Source organism: Pinus tabuliformis, chromosome J (assembly GCF_031772625.1).
Source record: "Pinus tabuliformis cultivar Carrire ecotype Pingquan chromosome J, CPIR1, whole genome shotgun sequence".
Classification (NCBI taxonomy): Eukaryota; Viridiplantae; Streptophyta; class Pinopsida; order Pinales; family Pinaceae; genus Pinus; species Pinus tabuliformis.
Window position 1 is genome coordinate 496,502,774 of NC_142295.1, and position 17,898 is coordinate 496,520,671.

General features: G+C 38.2%; 1 protein-coding gene across 2 annotated transcripts in view; it reads right to left on the minus strand.

Annotated features, from left to right (window-relative positions):
• Positions 1–17,898, minus strand: part of CJD1 (Chloroplast J-like domain 1) — a 314,415-nt gene that overhangs the window by 70,324 nt on the left and 226,193 nt on the right. For both annotated transcript variants that reach the window (XM_089378012.1, XM_089378011.1), the window contains exon 6: positions 13,891–13,948. In XM_089378012.1, the coding sequence (XP_089234138.1) occupies positions 13,891–13,948 (58 nt within the window). The remainder of the gene's footprint in view (positions 1–13,890; positions 13,949–17,898) is intronic.

Sequence of the window (17,898 nt, forward strand, 5' to 3'; positions counted from 1 at the left end):
TGTTTTCCCTCCAAAAACACCCTCTCCAAGCTATAGGAGGCCCCTCTCACTCTCATTTGTCTCACACAACTGATTTGGAGTGTTTGTGAGCGTTTGTGAGTTTGTTTGTGAGCTTGGAGAGTGTTGAGTTTTTGCTGAAGTAGTCATCTTGGAGTTGGAGTTGGAGCTATTTTGGAGATAGTGTGTAGCTGTCAGTGGAGTTGCCATCTTCAAGAGGAGGCTAAGGAAGCTAGTTTGCATTTCCAGGTAAGGATTTGCACTTGAAAATTCCTCATTTGAGTCTGCTGTCCATGAATTATTTTTTTTATGTGTTATAAACTTCTCACTTCTATGATCTATCATGTATGCTATAAACTCTCTAGCTCTATGCTATCAAATTTTGTAGCTTGCATGTGCATTTGTTTTCCTACATTTATCTTTGGTTTTCCATGTTGCTTAGCTGCAATTTTTTTTTAAATGGCGGATTTCTTTGCAAATTGTTATTATTTCAAGCAAACATGGCTCCAAAAAGAAAGGGCAGTGCATGGGCTCATTGTGATGTAATTGATGGAAAAATGATATGCAAATTATGCCATAAATCTATTGGAGGTGGGGGTATTCTTAGGTTGAAACAACACTTCGTTGGGATAAGAGGCCAAGTAAAGCCATGCGATGCACCAAATGCACTGTTAGGTCCTATTAGGGCAGAATACATTTCCAAGCTTGAAAAATTTTATGAGGATAAGGCTAGGGAGAAGGCCATCCAAGATGACATTGCAAGGAAGAGGGAATTATTAGAAGCCATGAATGAGAGTGGGTATGATGATTATGAGATTCAAGACTCCTCTTCTATCCCTTCCACCAATGACCCTTTTCACTATGTTCATCCTTCTGTTGGCCAACCATCAAAAGGAACAAAGAGAAAAAACATCCAAAGTTATTTCTCATCTTCTACCAACATTGCCTCTTCTAATCCCACTTCCTCCCAGCCAAGTTCTCAACCCACTTTGGATCAACATTGGAAAAGACAATGCAAAGAAACTTCTCATCAATACATTGCTAGATGGTGATATGATTCAGATATCCCATTTAATGCTGCTCGCTCACCTTATTACCAAGCTATGTGGGACTCTGTTATAGCTGCAGGAAAGGGCTTCAAAGGCCCTAGTATGCATGACTTAAGGGGAGCTCTTTTGCAAAAAGAGATATCTTCCATTGATGAGTATTTGGTTGAGTTTAAAGATTCATGGCTCAAAACAGGTTGTTCCATTATGTTAGATGGATGGTCCGATGGAAACAACCGCACTATCATTATTTTCCTTGTTTCTTGCCCTCAAGGAACCATGTTTTTGAAATCAGTTGATGCATCTGATAAGGTAAAGGATGCAACCCTTCTATTTGAGCTTTTGGATAACGTTATTCAGGAAGTTGGGGAGCAGCATGTTGTGCAGGTCATCACTAATAATGCCTCAAACTCTGTTCATGCTGGAAAGATGGTTGAGACCAAATATAAGACCATATTTTGGACTCCATGTACTGCACATTGCATAGACCTCATGCTTGAGGATATAGGCAAAGTGGAGTGGGTAAAAAACACTGTAGAGCATGCCAAATGCATTACAAAATACATTTACAACCACTCATGGGTATTGAACCTAATGAGGAAACACACTAGGGGCAAAGACCTTGTTAGGCCTACAATTACGAGATTTGCAACTCACTTCCTCACGTTGCAATGTCTCAATGGTCAACATAAAAACTTGCAAAAAATGTTTTCCTCTGAAGAATGGTCTGAATCTCGGTGGGCTCGTAGACCAAATGGAAAAGACACCAAAAAGAAAGTGTTAGACACTTATTTTTGGAAAAGGTCTCTAGAGCTTGTGAAAATTACTGAGCCCCTTATTAAGGTGCTAAGGTTGGTGGAAGGGGAAAGATTGGCCATGGGCTACATTTATGAAGCTATGGATCAAGCAAAGGAGCAGATACGGGCAGCTTACAAGGACAGGTTAGCTAAATATGGCCGTATATGGGAGATCATTGATAACAGATGGAACAATCAACTCCATCGTCCTATACATGCAGTTGGGTATTTTTTGAACCCAAAGTATCACTATAAAAATCGGCTAGGAGATCTGCATGATGGGGAGGTCAGAGCTGGATTGATTGATTGCTTGGAGTGCATGGTCCCTAGCCATGTAGACCAGTTGGAAATACATAGACAGCTTACTGTTTTCAATATGGCAAGTGGTACTTTTAGCAAAAACTTGGCAAAGATGGCAAGAGATGTGGACCAACCAGGTAAGCAATTCCAATTTCCATTTTGTTTTTCTTTTCAAGTTAAAATTGTTTACGTTCTTTACAATTCAAATTATAAACTAAGTTACTAATTAATGTCTTTTTCTTTGCAGCACATTGGTGGGAGTCATTTGGTGGCCAGTGGCCTCAATTGCAAAGGTTTGCAATTAGAATCCTCAGTGAAACTTGCAGTGCTTCAGGTTGTGAGCGCAATTGGTCTGTTTTTGAGCGCATACACACGAAGAAGAGAAACCGTTTGGAACAAAAACAGTTAAATGATCTTGTTTTTGTGCAATACAACCTTCGACTGAGGAGGAACCAAATGATGAGCAAATCACCTGATCTAGATCCCATTGTGTTGGACGATATTGATCCAACATCAGAATGGGTGGAGGAGACTGAAGATCCTATGTTTGAGGCTGATTTTGATATCGACATGGCTTTAGCGGGGGATGAAGCAGATTATGTGGCGGCATCAGAACCATGATCAGTAGCGGCATCAAGGAAAGGCAAAGAACCAATGGAAGGCACTAGTCGTGTAGGTCGACAAACTCGTGCTTCCATTAGGTCCACTTCTATTGTCATTGGTGGCATTGATACTGAGGTTGCAGATTAGGCTGAGGCATCCTCAGACTCTGAACCAGATGATGTCTATGTAGCTCCTGATGATGATCCTGTGTCTAGTAGTGGTGATGAACTTGATGATTGATCATGTGTACACTATAGACATGTAGTAGGCCAATGGTCTCATAGCTTGCAGCATTGTTTTTGGACTTTATAGGCCATTTAGAGCCTCATTTCTTATGTATTTTGCTATTTTGTCGATGATATGTATTGTACTCTGTGCCATTTTGATATATTCACCTTTACATGGTATATAAATGAGCAAACTTTCCATATTTTGTCTCTATTGGCTTGGAATCATGGTTTTACATCTTAAAAATAGTTTTGTTTCATTAAAAATTAATTATTTAATGTATTTTTTTAAAACCGGTTCGTTTAGACCAAACCAGTCCCGGTTAGACCGGTTCCGGTCGGTAAACCGGTTCATTAGGTGGACCGGTCCGGTCACCGGTTCCAGTTTTAAAAACATTGGTCTAAACTTAGGAAAATTAAAATAGTAATGGGTATTAATATAAAATTGGGTGAGAATGTTCTAAATGACATGGATCAAGCCAAATCTAATCTTATCCGTTGATTAGAGACTTAATCTCAGTCGTTGAAGACTCAACAGGAAAAGTATAAGAGGAGGCTTGAGGGTCAGTTGGAGATACACCAAGATTGATCAGTCAGTTCAATTTTCTGGAGCGGGGCTTGCTGAGAAAATTCGAACAAGTGATCTGTTGCAGCGAGGGGCAGTGAGTACATAGCAAAGAGGCAGAGATAGTGCCTGAGGGTCAGCACAGTGACCAAAGAGGCTGACGTAGAGGCAACTAGAGCTACGTAGAGGCAGCAGGAGCCACGCAGAGGCAGCTGGGGACTGCACAGAGGCTGAGAGGCCTATGTGGGTGACGCAAAGGGCCAAAGAGCTGACACAGAGAGTCAAAAGACTGACGCAGAGGGTTTAGGAGCTACGTTGAGGCTAAGAGGGCTGATGCAAAGCCAAGAGGAAGCGCCAGAAGCATTTTCGAGGGGCAGACTAGAGCTGGAGGCTGAATATCTGTCTCCGAGAAGAGGGATTACTGCCATGTAACAATCTCTATTGGGTGAGCCATTTCGGCACCCTAGTTGTACTCAAGAATCTACATAATATTAAAATCCTCCGAACTGTTGCACTGGTTTTTCCGCATTGGGTTTTTCTGGGGATGATTGTCCAAAAATAACGGTGTCCCTTGAGTGTTTGTTTCAGTATTTTGGTTCATGATTTGTATATGAGTTAACGCTGCATTTGTGTTTATTTCAATATTTATATTTATAAATAACTTGTTAATGGAATAAACAAGTAGGAGAAATAAACTAGATAATGCAGTAGGGGTTTCTAACGTGTTAGAATTAGAAATTTCAACAGTCTGGCTAACCCAAAGGAAAAATGAGGTATGTATGCTTACATTTGATATTGTGAAAGTCATGTCATATGGTTGTAGATATCATGAACTAATGCTCTCTTAAGAGCATGATCAAAAGAAAGGATCTCCTCCCTCAAGGGGATGCAAGAATGCATGGGTCACACATTCACTAGATGAAATCAATATAATATGTCCTCATATGAAGCATGAGGTGGTTGACTACAATTGAGGAACTCTGATTGGAAGCTCCTAGGAATGAATTGTGTGAAGAAAGGAAGGAAGAGATCATGGAATATGCAACCACGGTAAAGGCAATCAACATCTGATAGACCAAGAAGATTTGACTAGGATATTTCCATGGAAGATATGAAAACTCTGATGGAGTCTGAAAAAGAAAGACACCCTTGACAATATATATCTTTGGGAGATGTGTCGATATGTATGCAAGATGCTGATGCGAACTTGAAGATGCAATGATGAAAGACCATCACAAAGGTAATGTTGATTTTAATGTTCATTCCTTTATTTTTAAACAAATATCTGGATGGGTTTATGTAGGGCTGCCAAGGGAAGATCTATGGATGTCTTCCACCACCGATGCACATGTAGTAGGATGAAAGATCCTTAAGTAAACATGGCATGAAGGAAGGCCAGATATGGACTGATGGATCACTTTTCGATGATGACATGGTTGACTCATGGATGAAAGTGATGGATGGTCGATGCCCTATGTAAAAGTCCCAAACATGAAGGCTCCTGATAACGAAAAGAAGTTCATGACATCGTGAGGAGTTCTTCAAGCAGCTGGTTGCCCCATCATCTCCACCTAAGGCGCTGCTATAGGTTACTAATTAAGAAGGAGCCTGGAAACAAGTTTCTTACTTAGAAGAAACTTGGAAATTCCTAAGACAAGAGGGAGCTTAGGTACATTCCTTCAGTAAGAATGAGTACATTCCTTTATTGGAGAAGATATGTCCTCCCTAATTAAGAGGGAGCGATAGACACATCATTCTTGTCTTCACTTGGGAAGACAAAATGGAGGATTGGGTAAACATCTCACATCTGATACTCTTTGAGGATGAGTTAGGGCATCCAACATAAGAGTAGTCGTAGAGGACCGATATTCTTTGAGGACTTGGAATCCAAGATAAGAATAGTCCTAGTGGAACACACCCTGAGAACCCGCGTGGGGTATGTTCCGAGAGAGACAATGTGCTCAGATCTCGTGGAGAAATAGAGTTGTTAGTCTTCTTATGAGAATTTCTTCAAATTGAGAATGACCAAGTACCATTATGAATACCTCCCTAGTTAAGAGCAGTGTTGCACGAAGCGCCCCCCCCCCCCACAGTTCCAAGCCCCGAAGCGCGTCCCGTACGAAAGCGCCTAGGAAGCTTGGCCGGAAGCGGCGCTTCTGAATTCGGAAGCGCCGCTTCGGCTTTTTTAGCCACTTCCTGGAAATTTGGAAGCCTTGTACGGAAGCGTCGCTTCCGAAGCGCCGAAGCGCGCTTCGGGTGTCGGAAGTGTGGTGCTTCGGAGGAGGAAGCGTACGCTTCCAGAAAAGCTTCCGGAAAAGCGTTTAGAAAATCGTTTTTTTTCAAAAAAAAAAATTAATTTTAGGTGAGTTTGCTTGTTGGGGGTGAGTCCACCTTGGGTTAGGGTGACAAATGAAGGCAAAAAAAAATATAAATATAGCAGATGCTCCCTCATGGTAATGTTAAATTCTTAAAGTAAAAGTGGCATTCTCCTTTATTTTTCATTTTCATCCTTTTACTTAAATTTTTAACATTACCATGAAATGACTCAGGATGTTTGAGAGTGGTTCCAGCCTCATTGGACTTCATATGGAGAAAATAGAATTTCATATCCTATTCAAAATTCAGCAGAATTAACAGTTTTCAGGAATTCATGATCAATGGGATTGTGGCATTTCATTAGATTATATCAAGTATGAAGGTATGCGATTAGCATTTAATCAAGAGCACCAAGACCTATATGTACCCTAGTGTTGGTGGTGTTAATTGTTGAACTCCTTTGTCACGCGGCACGCCCTTAGCAAAAAATTACCTTTCAATCAAGTCAAAATCATCGATCAAACATGTTAAGCTTTTTCTACCATATTTTAAGTCTTGAATTAGGTAGTTTGATCAAAATTGGGCAATGTTGACTAATATCCCTAGACAATCGAGGTAGAGGCAAAGGCTAGACAAGAGGAGAAGAATGTAGATCCTAGATCATTAATGTACAATGCATGTTATATCTATCTTGATTTATGCAAAAATATGCATGTTTTCATGTCTTCTACAATTAATTTGGTATTTGGGATGTTTGTTTTGAGTATAAATGCAAAAAAATATAAATATATATATATATAGCAGACGCTTCCGCGGACGCTTCGCTTCCTAGATTTTTGGAAAATGACGCTTCGGCGTCCCCGCTCCCAAAAAACGCTTCCGCTTCGTGCAACATTGGTTAAGAGGGAGTGTTGAACAGTGTAACTAGGTTCGATCTTCATAATGACGTGTAATTGTGATTTTATGTAATTGATGAAAAGAAGAAAAATAAAATTATTATTGTAATGCTTGTCTCATGGGTTTCATGAGCAAGGAATTTTATTTTAGTAATGGCTCCCATTGTGAGCCTTTAGGTTTTGTCATCTAGTCATAAAAGTCAAATTGAGTCAATGGCATGTATGAAGGGCCCTTCTTGGGCATGTTACATTTTGTATGAGTTATTAGATAAGTATAAATAGGCCTCCAAGACCAGCACAAGTATCTCCCTTCAAGTCGACTTCAAAATGAATAATATTATCTTTCCAAATGACACATCAGCGTAGCTAGATGACAAGTCGGCTTATTATGAGGCTGCAACCAATATAAATAGGGAAGCACATCCACATTTCTGAGTAGAATTTTGGTGAAGGAAGTCTGAAGTCAAAAAGTATGAAGGTCATCAAATAGAAGCCCTATAACCAACGAGGAGAAGGGAAGTAGTAGCAAGGTCTTTAGCTCTGTTTTTGGGACTGTTTTAAGGTGATCTACCTTCACACGTGCAAAGTAAAAGGATTGTTTTCCTAGTTCAGAAAGGGTTGAAGTTATTACAAACCTATTGGAAGGGTAAATCAAGGAGGAAGCAAGGGTATACTACTAGTCGAGTTAGCAAAGAAGAGATCTCCTACTAAAGCAAAGGAAAACAAGGCATAAGAGAAGATCTTATGCATGAGTTTGGGTTTCTGATTTTTGGGAGACTGAAATAAGCGAAAGTCTGAAGGAAGTCGAAGTCAAAGAGAAGTCGAGAAGGAAGGAGCAGAAGGTTGACTATCATTGACTAAAGGAGGCTTTGTGTCTTGGTCTTGGAGTGGCAAATAGGGCAAGGGTCTTGGTCTTGTTATTCGTCAATTGGAATCTCTATAAGAAGAAGAATTTATTCGAGTTTTCCTCTCAAAGTGTGAGAGGTTTTGGCCCTGGCTGATAGCCTATATTCTGCGTCTCTTGTCTCTTTATGGTTTATGCATTGGTAGTTGTTTGATGAAGAAGAACACTAGTAACCTAAGAAAAAGAAGATCCTAATCTAAAGAAATAAAAAGAACTCACAAGCAGTTACTAATAGAAGAGAAATCACTTAATTGCTATGCCCTAGATTTCTCAACAGCATCAGTAGATTTCTAGCACCTACTTGGTTTACATAGGGGGTAAATCTGGGAGAAGCTTCCGTAAAAGATAAGGTGCCATCCTCCATGTGAATCAATGGATACCCATTTGTCCCAGTTTGCAAGAAGCATTCCTAAGACATCCCTATCAAACACGGATTTCTGGGAACATCCTTTTGCCATTCCCAACATATAGCAGACACAAGGGTTGAATCTCCCACAGGATGCACACCTTACGACCATTCATTTATGACGTGGGGTGTAACGAACAAAGTTCGTATACGCAGCGGAGTAAGCTTCAAAATGTTGATTTGGGGTAGCATCGGATGTGCTCTAGCCACGAAAATTGGTGGAGAGGCTAAAGCATATGAGATCTCCAATACCCAGAAATGGTTTGGGCAGATTCTAAACAGTTTGGGAGATATTAAAATAATTAATATTTTTAATGGAGTCCCTAAGTCTAAACTTAGGGAAAATAAAATATTAATGTGAATTAATATAAAACTGTATTAGAAGGGTCCAAAAGTTATGGATCAAGCCAGAGTTAATCTTAGTCGTTGATTAAGGACTTAATCTCGGCCGTTGAATTTTCAACGAGAAAAGTATAAGAGGAGGCTTGAGGGTCACTTGGAGAACACACCAAATTGATCAAGAATTCAATTTTCTGGGGCAAGGCTTGCTGAGGAAATCAAAGGAGTGATCAGAGTTGCAGCTGAGGGGTAGTGAATACAGAAGCAGAGAGGTAGAGAGGGTACCAGGAGCATCAGTGCAGAAGTCGGGAGAGAGGGACGCAGAGCCAGCTAGAGGCCATGCAGAGCCAGTCAGGGCCCACGCATAAGCATCCAGGAGCTGCACAATGATAGAGAGAGCCAGCATGGGTGACACAGAGGCTCTAGAGGCTAACGCAGTGCCTCCAGAGGCTGACGCAGGGTGAGTTGGGGTGACGCTGGGCCAGAGAGGCTGATGCAGTCCCTAGAGGCAGACGCTGGAGATTTTGTGGGGTAGATTGGAGCTGAGAGTTGTGGGATTGTTCATCCGGGGTTTTAGCCGGAATATCTGTCTCCGACTGAGAGGTACTACTGCCAAGATCATTCTCTGTTGGGTGAGCCGGTTTGGCACCCAGATTGTATTCTGAAATTGCTTAATAATAAAACCCTCAGATAGCTGCACCAGTTTTCCCGCATTGGGTTTTTCCAGGGACATTAGTCCAAAAACAACGGTGTCACTTGTGTGCTTGTTTTTCCTTCAGTTGATGATCTGTAATGTGTTAAGCATGTACTTGTATTTATTTTCAGTATTTACATGGTAAATAACTTGTTAATTAAACATAACAAGTAGGCAGAAATAAATCAGAAAGTACATGAAGGATTTCTAACAGTTAGACTTAGAAATTCCAACACAAAATACTTCGAAGACAAAGACATCTATTGTAAGACAAGTAATGTATATTAAATATTATAAAAGAATTAATGTGATGATTACAATGAGGGTGAGGGCATGCTTATATACCTAGGCAGATTCCCTTTAACGAATGGTCATGTCCTTAGAGACATGCCTTTTCGTTATTAACTACTGGTCAATTAATCATTAATTATGGTTATTATTGTTTACGTTATTTTTATTATTTTCTATAAATTATATTCATAACATTGCCTTCCTCTTCAAAAAAGCTTTGTCCTCAAATCTTACTGATGAAAGGACTTGATCTCTTTTCCTGTTTCGAATATCTTCTTGTCTCAAAACTTTCATCTTCATTGATACAAGACGATATGATCCTCTGAGTGATAAACAAAATTGTCGGACTGAGAATGGATCTGACCATCCTAGATTAATCTTCTATGGAATCTTCCGATCACTGAAAATTTGTAATGAATTGTTATCATAGGACTAGATTCTGCAAACTTTAGTATTCCTTGGAACATAAATCTGTTGTTTCCGTTCTGAATGGTTCAAATATGTAGACTGACTTAGTTGTCTACTTTTGCGATTCAGATGTCGATAAGGCGTTCTTGCGGTTTGATTTTCTCTTATCATGAGCGTGGCAGTTTCTTGATTTCCTTCAGGCGTTGATGTTGTTGAGTTGGCTACTGAATCATCACTTGGAATGTCCATTGTTTGAACTACAACATCTACATATGTTTTAACTTCTATTGGTTTCTCATCTTCTTGAGTTGTGATATTGACTGGATCAGTATTTGTTCCTTTATCTTCAACTTGGACTGTTACCACTGGAAACTTCGATACTTCTTCTTGAGAAAGTTGTTCTAACTTGTCTTTTAGTGACTTTTTGTCACTTTTAAGCGTCTTTCTTTGCATAAGGAGGTTTTGATTATGATTTCTTAGATGTGAAAGTTCTTCGTTTTTTTAAATTTTGACTTTATCCTTAGTAGCCTTCTCCTCATCTTTTAAACTTTTGATTTGTTCTAATAAATTTTTCTTACAGTCCTTTAAAAGTAAATTTTCTTCTTCTCATTCTAATAAGTTCTTCTTGAATTCCTTCTTTCTGACTTTAGCCTTCTTGACTTGTGCAAGTACTTTTTCAACATGGTCTTTGAGTCGAGAAATATCTTAGTCCTTTTCCAATACTCCCTTGTAATGCATGTCAACAAGATCTTTATATTCTTGTTGTAATGCCTTCTTGTTTTGTCAAAGTTTGACTATTTTGTCTTTCTCTTGACCTTTCGGCTGCAATTTCTCGGTACACTTGATTACATCTTTTTGTAGGGGTGATGTGGAGCTTTTAACTTGCAATTTGGATTCCTCTTTCTTCATTTCCCTATTAAGATCTGCATGTCGTCGCCCAAATATTGTCATTAATTGTTCTATATCTCTTGCTATTGATTGTTTTTGTGCATCACTTAGAGATTCGAGTAAGGTAAAAGTTGTGTAACATTTTGTGCAAACAAAATATACCTTTGAACAAAAAAGACATTTTGAAAAGAAATCGTTGTTCTTTGTGGAAATCATCTTTTTGCTTTTCTTCACTACTTTTACTCTTATATATATATATATATATATATATATATATAGATATATTTCCTTTTTATACTATTTTTTTCTCTTAAACACTTTGTATTATATTTCCTCTTCTTTTTTTAATTCACTTTGAATAAGCTTTTTATTTTTATTGTATATATATCCCATTTAATATATGAAAACCTTCATTCAATACCCTTTTTTTTGGCTTTATAACTTATCTCCTTGTAAATTAATTCCCTTATTAAATTATATTAAGCCTTATTTTCCCTCAAATATATTAGTTAAATAACCATGTGAAGGGTAAATATTTCCAGGAATTCAATTATATATAACTACAATTTTTTTCTTATATACTAACTTTATAAAAAAACTTAGTTTATTCCCCAATAGACACAATCGATCAACGTTCCCTGAAATCGTAATATTTGATGGCCGTGGTTGACACGATACTAATTGCGGGTAGGGATAAAGCAAGGTCGACGACAATTTCTATGGTACACTAAAGACAGCAGACATCGAGATGTAGCAGTACTTTTTTTAATGTCGAATGGTAGGGGTAGTGTAGTGGAGACGTGGGAGTGTACAAGGATGCCAGAGGGTGGACAAGGAAAACGGTTCCAGACGGTGGCTAGCAGTGACGGAACCGCTAAGAGAGATTTGCAAGGGCAGATTTGTGGCAAGCCGGGCAGTTGCTAGTCGAAGCGGTCGCAGTGGTGGCACAAGATCAAGCCAATAGAAATCAGCGAATGGCAAGGTGCCGATTGGTTGGTTGGAGGGGCAGGCTAATGGCAGACAAGGAGGTGTCAAGAGTTGTCAGAAGATTGTGTCGCGGCAGACAATGATGTGGGATACCTGAACAGTGTGGTGGCGACCATGGCTCACAACGATTAGTCGTGACACTGGCAGGGGACAAGTCGTGAGTGACTATAGCAGGTGGTGCGATCAGTCTGTGTTGTTGTGGAAACTTGCAGGTTATGGTCGTGGGCATCAATTCGCACTGATGATGATAGCGTTGGTGTCTAATTTATAGCGGCGCGATCCAGGTGGCTGTCCCACTTTTTTTTAGTTTTTATTATTATTACTATTATTATTATTATTATTATTATTACTTTTAATATCATCCTTCTTTTACTATATTTTTTTATAATTTTTCTTAATAATATTTTTTTACTTATTTTATTTTTTTTATACAATTTTTTTTCTAATTCTTCAACTTTCTTTAAAAAAATATATTAAATATATTTTTCTATATATAAAATATATCTTTTTTCTTTGTATTTTGATTTTTTTCCCCTTTTTTGTCCTTGGGCTTTTTTTTTAAAGACTAAAGGCCTCTAATGAAATCGGCAAACGGAGAAACTCCAAAAACTTCTATAGCGAAACACTTCAATTTCACGACAACAAAGTTGACGCAAGGTTGATGGCCAAAGGCGGATCAGATTGGTTTTGTGCAGTGGTTGAGTGGCCAGAGGATCGAACGGCTCTGATACCAATGTAACGAACAAAGTTCGTATACGCAATGGAGTAAACTTCAAAATACTTCGAAGACAAAGTCATCCACTGTAGGACAAGTAACATATATTAAATATTATAAAAGAATTGATGTGATGATTACAATGAGGGTGAGACCCTGCTTATATACCTAGGCAAATGCCCTTTAACGAATGGTCATGTCCTTTGAGACATGCCTCTTCATTATTAACTACTAGTCAATTAATCATTAATTATGGTTATTATTGCTTACATTATTTTTATTATTTTCTATAAATTATATTTAGATGGGGTGGAGTGACGTACATGCAATCTCATTGTGGAGATCGAATTTCCATTTGTTCATGTGGTAATGATTATGGTAGGAGGGCCTCCAAGAGAGGTTTTGTTGGATAAATAAAAATTCCTACAGGCCTGAATTGCTTACTGCAGAGAAAATACCAGAATGAATGATCACATGGCCTTAGCACGTGATTGAATCTTGCTCTATGACATGAAGTTGCTTGTCTTCATGTCTTTCATGTTGCAGGCGTGGTTTCCAATAGTGGCTGATTTCAACTCGATATCTTGACTATCATAAATGGGTACTTTATTTATCTACTATCCAATATTCCAGAAGTTCTTATGAATAGTGCCAAAAACAAAGCTTACATCTTCTGGAACTGAGCTGAGACTCTCTTACAAGCATGGCTGTACTTAAAAAGATTTGAAAAGAAAATACAATAAATGACAATAAGTGGCATTGTTAGCTTTGATTAAGAAAAGCAATAAGTGATTGTAAGCTTTGGATCTCAATAATCTTTTAGCAGAGCACCTCCGATTACTTAAACTTGCACTTGCAAATATTTCTAAATTATTTTCTAGCAGGGAGTATATTATTATAACAAATGTATATTTTAGACACATTCCCAAACCTGAACTATGAAAATTAAAAGCAAAGCATGCTTATAAATAAATTCTTTTCCTTTTGCACTTCCGTGTATTTGAAGAAATGTGTCATCTCCTCCAATTTCTTTTTCATTCCTTTTAAAATCTTAGTAGCGATAATGCACAGATCACTTCCACTTCCCAAATATAATCCACCATTTTGTGTAAATGGAACTTGAGAATGTATCTTTTACATGCACATTATATATGTATTATGTGCCAATGAAGAGAGGAAAAGCCTTCCGTCAATCACTACTAAACCTCAAATCGTATAAACCATCTAATGGCGAGTACTATGAGTCTTCAGATAAAACACCTATCCACAACAGGAATTCTGAAGCTACTTATCATTTAATTTAACAGAGGTAGATATAAGTAATTGTATGGATAATAATCACACATCTAAGAGTTTAAAATACCATAGGAATTCCATAATTGCGTCTTTTATCTTCTCATCACTTCATTTCATGCTGGTCATAGGAAAACAGTTAACTCCAATACAATATAGTAAGATTCTTGTCTTAGATTAATAAACCCATGAAATGGGAGGTGCCTTGGAGAGCTTACAAATAATGTTGAGATTGCCAAGTTAATTAGTATGTCTCTTTTCCCAGACCATGCATACCTGGATCACCATCAAAGAAAACAATTCCATCAAGAAAACTGTTAAACTGGTACAGTTGGCCAAACAAAATACAATGCCTACATAGATGTTAAACCCATCCTTCCTCATTCCATCAAGATTCAACACACAGTGCCAAAAAGAGTCAGCAGGTTTGCTCTGCCATTATATGAATCGCAATGCCAAAAAGAGTCAGCAGGTTTCCTTTACAACTCTATGAACTGCAGTATCCTTTTAACATCTCCATAGAAAGCTAGTTATAAAAGCTTTTGAGAAGATATCTAAATAATTATGCACAAAATTACACAGCAGAAGAATCAGTCCAGAAAGTTGAAAAAAACCTTGCAAGCCTAAATGAAAAGATTAAGATTTAGAAATCTCTACAAATTCTTAAATGATCTCAAGGATATTCATATCAAACTCTTTCTGCTTCGAATTCCTATCAACGCAGCTACTGCCTGGTCATCCTCAGTTCAATTGTTCCTGACTGAAGGTCATCCCTTCGAACAACTATAAAAAATTGGGAGCAGGAAGCCTTGATATTGGATTGAAAGTTATCCATAGGAGGAGAGATAATCATGTGTCATCCTTTATGTTCAACATATATTTCAGCGTTCTAAACCTAGAAGACCATTGGCGCACTGACAAAAAATGCACATATGCATGTATCTTACCATATCAATTGCCACAAGCAAGTTTAACATATAATCATAGGAGATCACATCAACAGATCGAACAAAGACAAATAATCAGAATGTATATCAATAACATATACGACAGAAGCCACCCATCAGGTAATCACCAAAGGTATACAATACAGACAAAGTGGTTATATCCTCAAATTTGAACAGGGCGTTGGAAAATCGATTAGGGCAGCATTTAATTTCACTTTTCCTTCAAAGAGAGTTATTAACTTATTTGTGATATTATGTTCTTCATTATTATGTTTATGTTCTTATCATCAAATAAATGCCAAAACCATGAAGATCACAGTCATACAAGGAAGAACACACAATATAGGCTCCAAGCCAAGGAAAAATGATGACTCTACTTGTTTAAAGGGATTATGGAAATAAATGGGCTAGCAGCCTCTGCGAATGAAGATTCGGCAGAATAAGAGTGTGACCGACGCGAGATTGTCCGAGTACATGAGAGAGATGAGGAAGAGGTCTCGAGGAATGTACTTGCTTGTTTGGAATGGGATTGCTTTTTTAGTACCCGTCAAGTGTGGTGTTGGTCGATCCATTACCTCCATCTATGAAATGGTGGTGAATGCTTGGCCTTATCAGTCAGTTTAGTTGCCCCATTTCATTCAATACGCGGAATTCCGGAGGGAGAGACACGAGGGGGAGCTGACCTCACCCCCCCTACACCCTATGAAATGAAATAAAACAGCCGTTTTGGCTCCCAGCCCCATTACATAGGCGCCGCCCACTGATAGTAGTTTCCACGCAAGCAAGGTTCCCCTACCCTATAGTAGCGAGGGGAGGATAGGTATCGGTATAATAGAGAAAGAAATAGGGGCAATCGAATGAAAGGGTGGGTTACTCGATATCGCGTTACTATAACACACCTCTTCATCAACGTCGTTCTGATGGATGGGGAACTGGTGTAGCCTTCTCCCTGACACTATATTACTTTAATAACTCCCATCCTACTGCATAGTATCACAGCAAAACACAGAAAGAACTTCTCTTCTTATAGAATCGATTCAAAGGAGACTTCCAAGACTAAAAACCTAGATCAAGGCTACCACCAAGAACCAAGCCAGCTACCAATCATTCTTCTCTATCACAAGACAAGAGCAGTGAAACGATATTCTTCAAAAGCAAGACTCTTCTAGCCTTTTGGTTCCCCAAGAAGAATCTTCCACTATTCTTGCAACCTTCGGACTTTAGGTATGCACAAAAACCCTGTTGAGAAGTGTAACTAGGTTCAGTCTTCATAATGACATGTAATTGTGATTTTATGTAAAAGATGTAAAGATGAAAAATAAAATTATTGTAATGCTTGCGTCATGGATTTCATGAGCAAGAGATTTTATTTTTAGTTAAGGCTCCCATTGTGAGACCTTAGGGATATTGTCATCTAATCATAAAAGTCTAAAGAGTCATTGTCACCTACATACTGTGTCTATTATCTCCTTTATTGTTCATGCATTGGTAATTTTTTTGATGAAAAGAACACTATAATAACATAAGCAAGAGAAGATTATAATCAAGAAGTGAAAAATCTCTCACAAGCAATTATCAAAATATAGAAATCACTTAACTATTGATGCCCTAGATTTCTCAACATGGTATCAGAGCTAAGGTAACAAAGTCGAGAAGGGGCATCTAATCAAAGAGACACACAATGAACGAGTTTCAAGAAAGGGATCAAAGCGAGTCGAAGAATACCAAAGCAAAAGTTCAAGATCTACATCATACCGAAACCATACATTGAAGAAATCTACTTCAGCAAAAGTCTTGGAATCATCATCAAGGAGGAAGCAGAAAGAAAGACCAAAACCCTAGAAGTATTTCCTATATCATCACTCAACCATCATCTAAGGAGTGGAAGATTTTTTTTTAAAAGACTAAATAAGGCTAGATCGAACAACATTGTCATCATCTTCAAAAGGGTTTGTGAAGAAAGCTCTCTCTCATTAAAGCAAAGCTTTAACCTTTGAAGAACTCCATCAAAGTGATCTCTCTCTCAAAGCGATCAAGGATTACTCTTGTAGAAAAGAATCTATCAAGAAGTAGTCTCCTACTATCTATATCACTATCAAGTTAAAGGAGGAATCAAGTGGAGAAAGCAGCATCTAGTCAAGTAAGCATATGACTTCATCTGAATCTATCAAAATGTCTTTTTGCAAGGAGAGCAACAAATTAGTTGGGGCTTCAAATTTTCTTGCATGGAAGAAAAGAACAGACCTAAACCTTATTGAGAATGAAGTCATGGATCACATCAAGGGGTCAATAACCCAACCTCCCAAAGAAGATACTCAAGCACTTGCTAAATACATGAAAGGGGAAGTGAGGGCCTAGAGGATTCTCATAGAATCCATCAAAGACTCCCTCATCCCATATGTATCAAAATTAGACACTTCAAAAGATATATATGACAAATTGGTAGAGTTGTTTTCCGTAAGTACTGCAGGAGAAGTTATCTCTCTAAGGCAAGAACTCTACAAATTGAAGATTTCAAAGGAAGAAGGAATAGCCTCATATTTCATGAGGATTTCAGAAATAAGAGATCAACTTCAAGATCTAGGTGAAATAATGTCTGACAGAGAAATGACCATTGTAGTATTAAATGCACTACCAAAGGAATGGGGCAACTTCACTTCAAGTATTTATGGGAAGAAAGAAGCCACTCCTTTCCAGGATCTATGGTCATTGTGCAAGATTGAAGAAACTAGGTTGAAGGCAAAAACTGATGTAGGATCAAATGAGAAAAATCAAGCATATGCTGCTATGACAAAAAGAAAAGGAAAGTTTGGTAAATTTGGTCCTCAAAAGAAAAAGAAGAACATGGCTAAGGTTCAATGCTATGGATGTCAAGAATATGGGCACTATAGAAGAGATTGTCCTAAACTTAAAAGGGACAATAACAAGAGAAATAAGGAAGAAGCCCATATTACCGAAGAAGTGGAAGAACCTGAGACGAAGAAGCCTAAGGAGGAAGTGAGAGATCTCTACTATGATTGAGATAATCTCCTTCACTAAAAGTACTCTTCAATTGTGTAAATTATAGCTATCGAGATAGGAAGCATTGTAAATAAGATAGGATGCATCATATTAGAAAATGGCATCATGGTAGAAGCATTAGAAGTAAGAGCTCGTGACATAGGTAACATGAAGGATGTCTGGAACAAAATCTATGGCAGTCAACTATGTAGGATATAGCTCTTGGAAACCTCATTGAAAGCTCAAGTGATACTTATGAGAAAGGAAGAAGTCATCTAG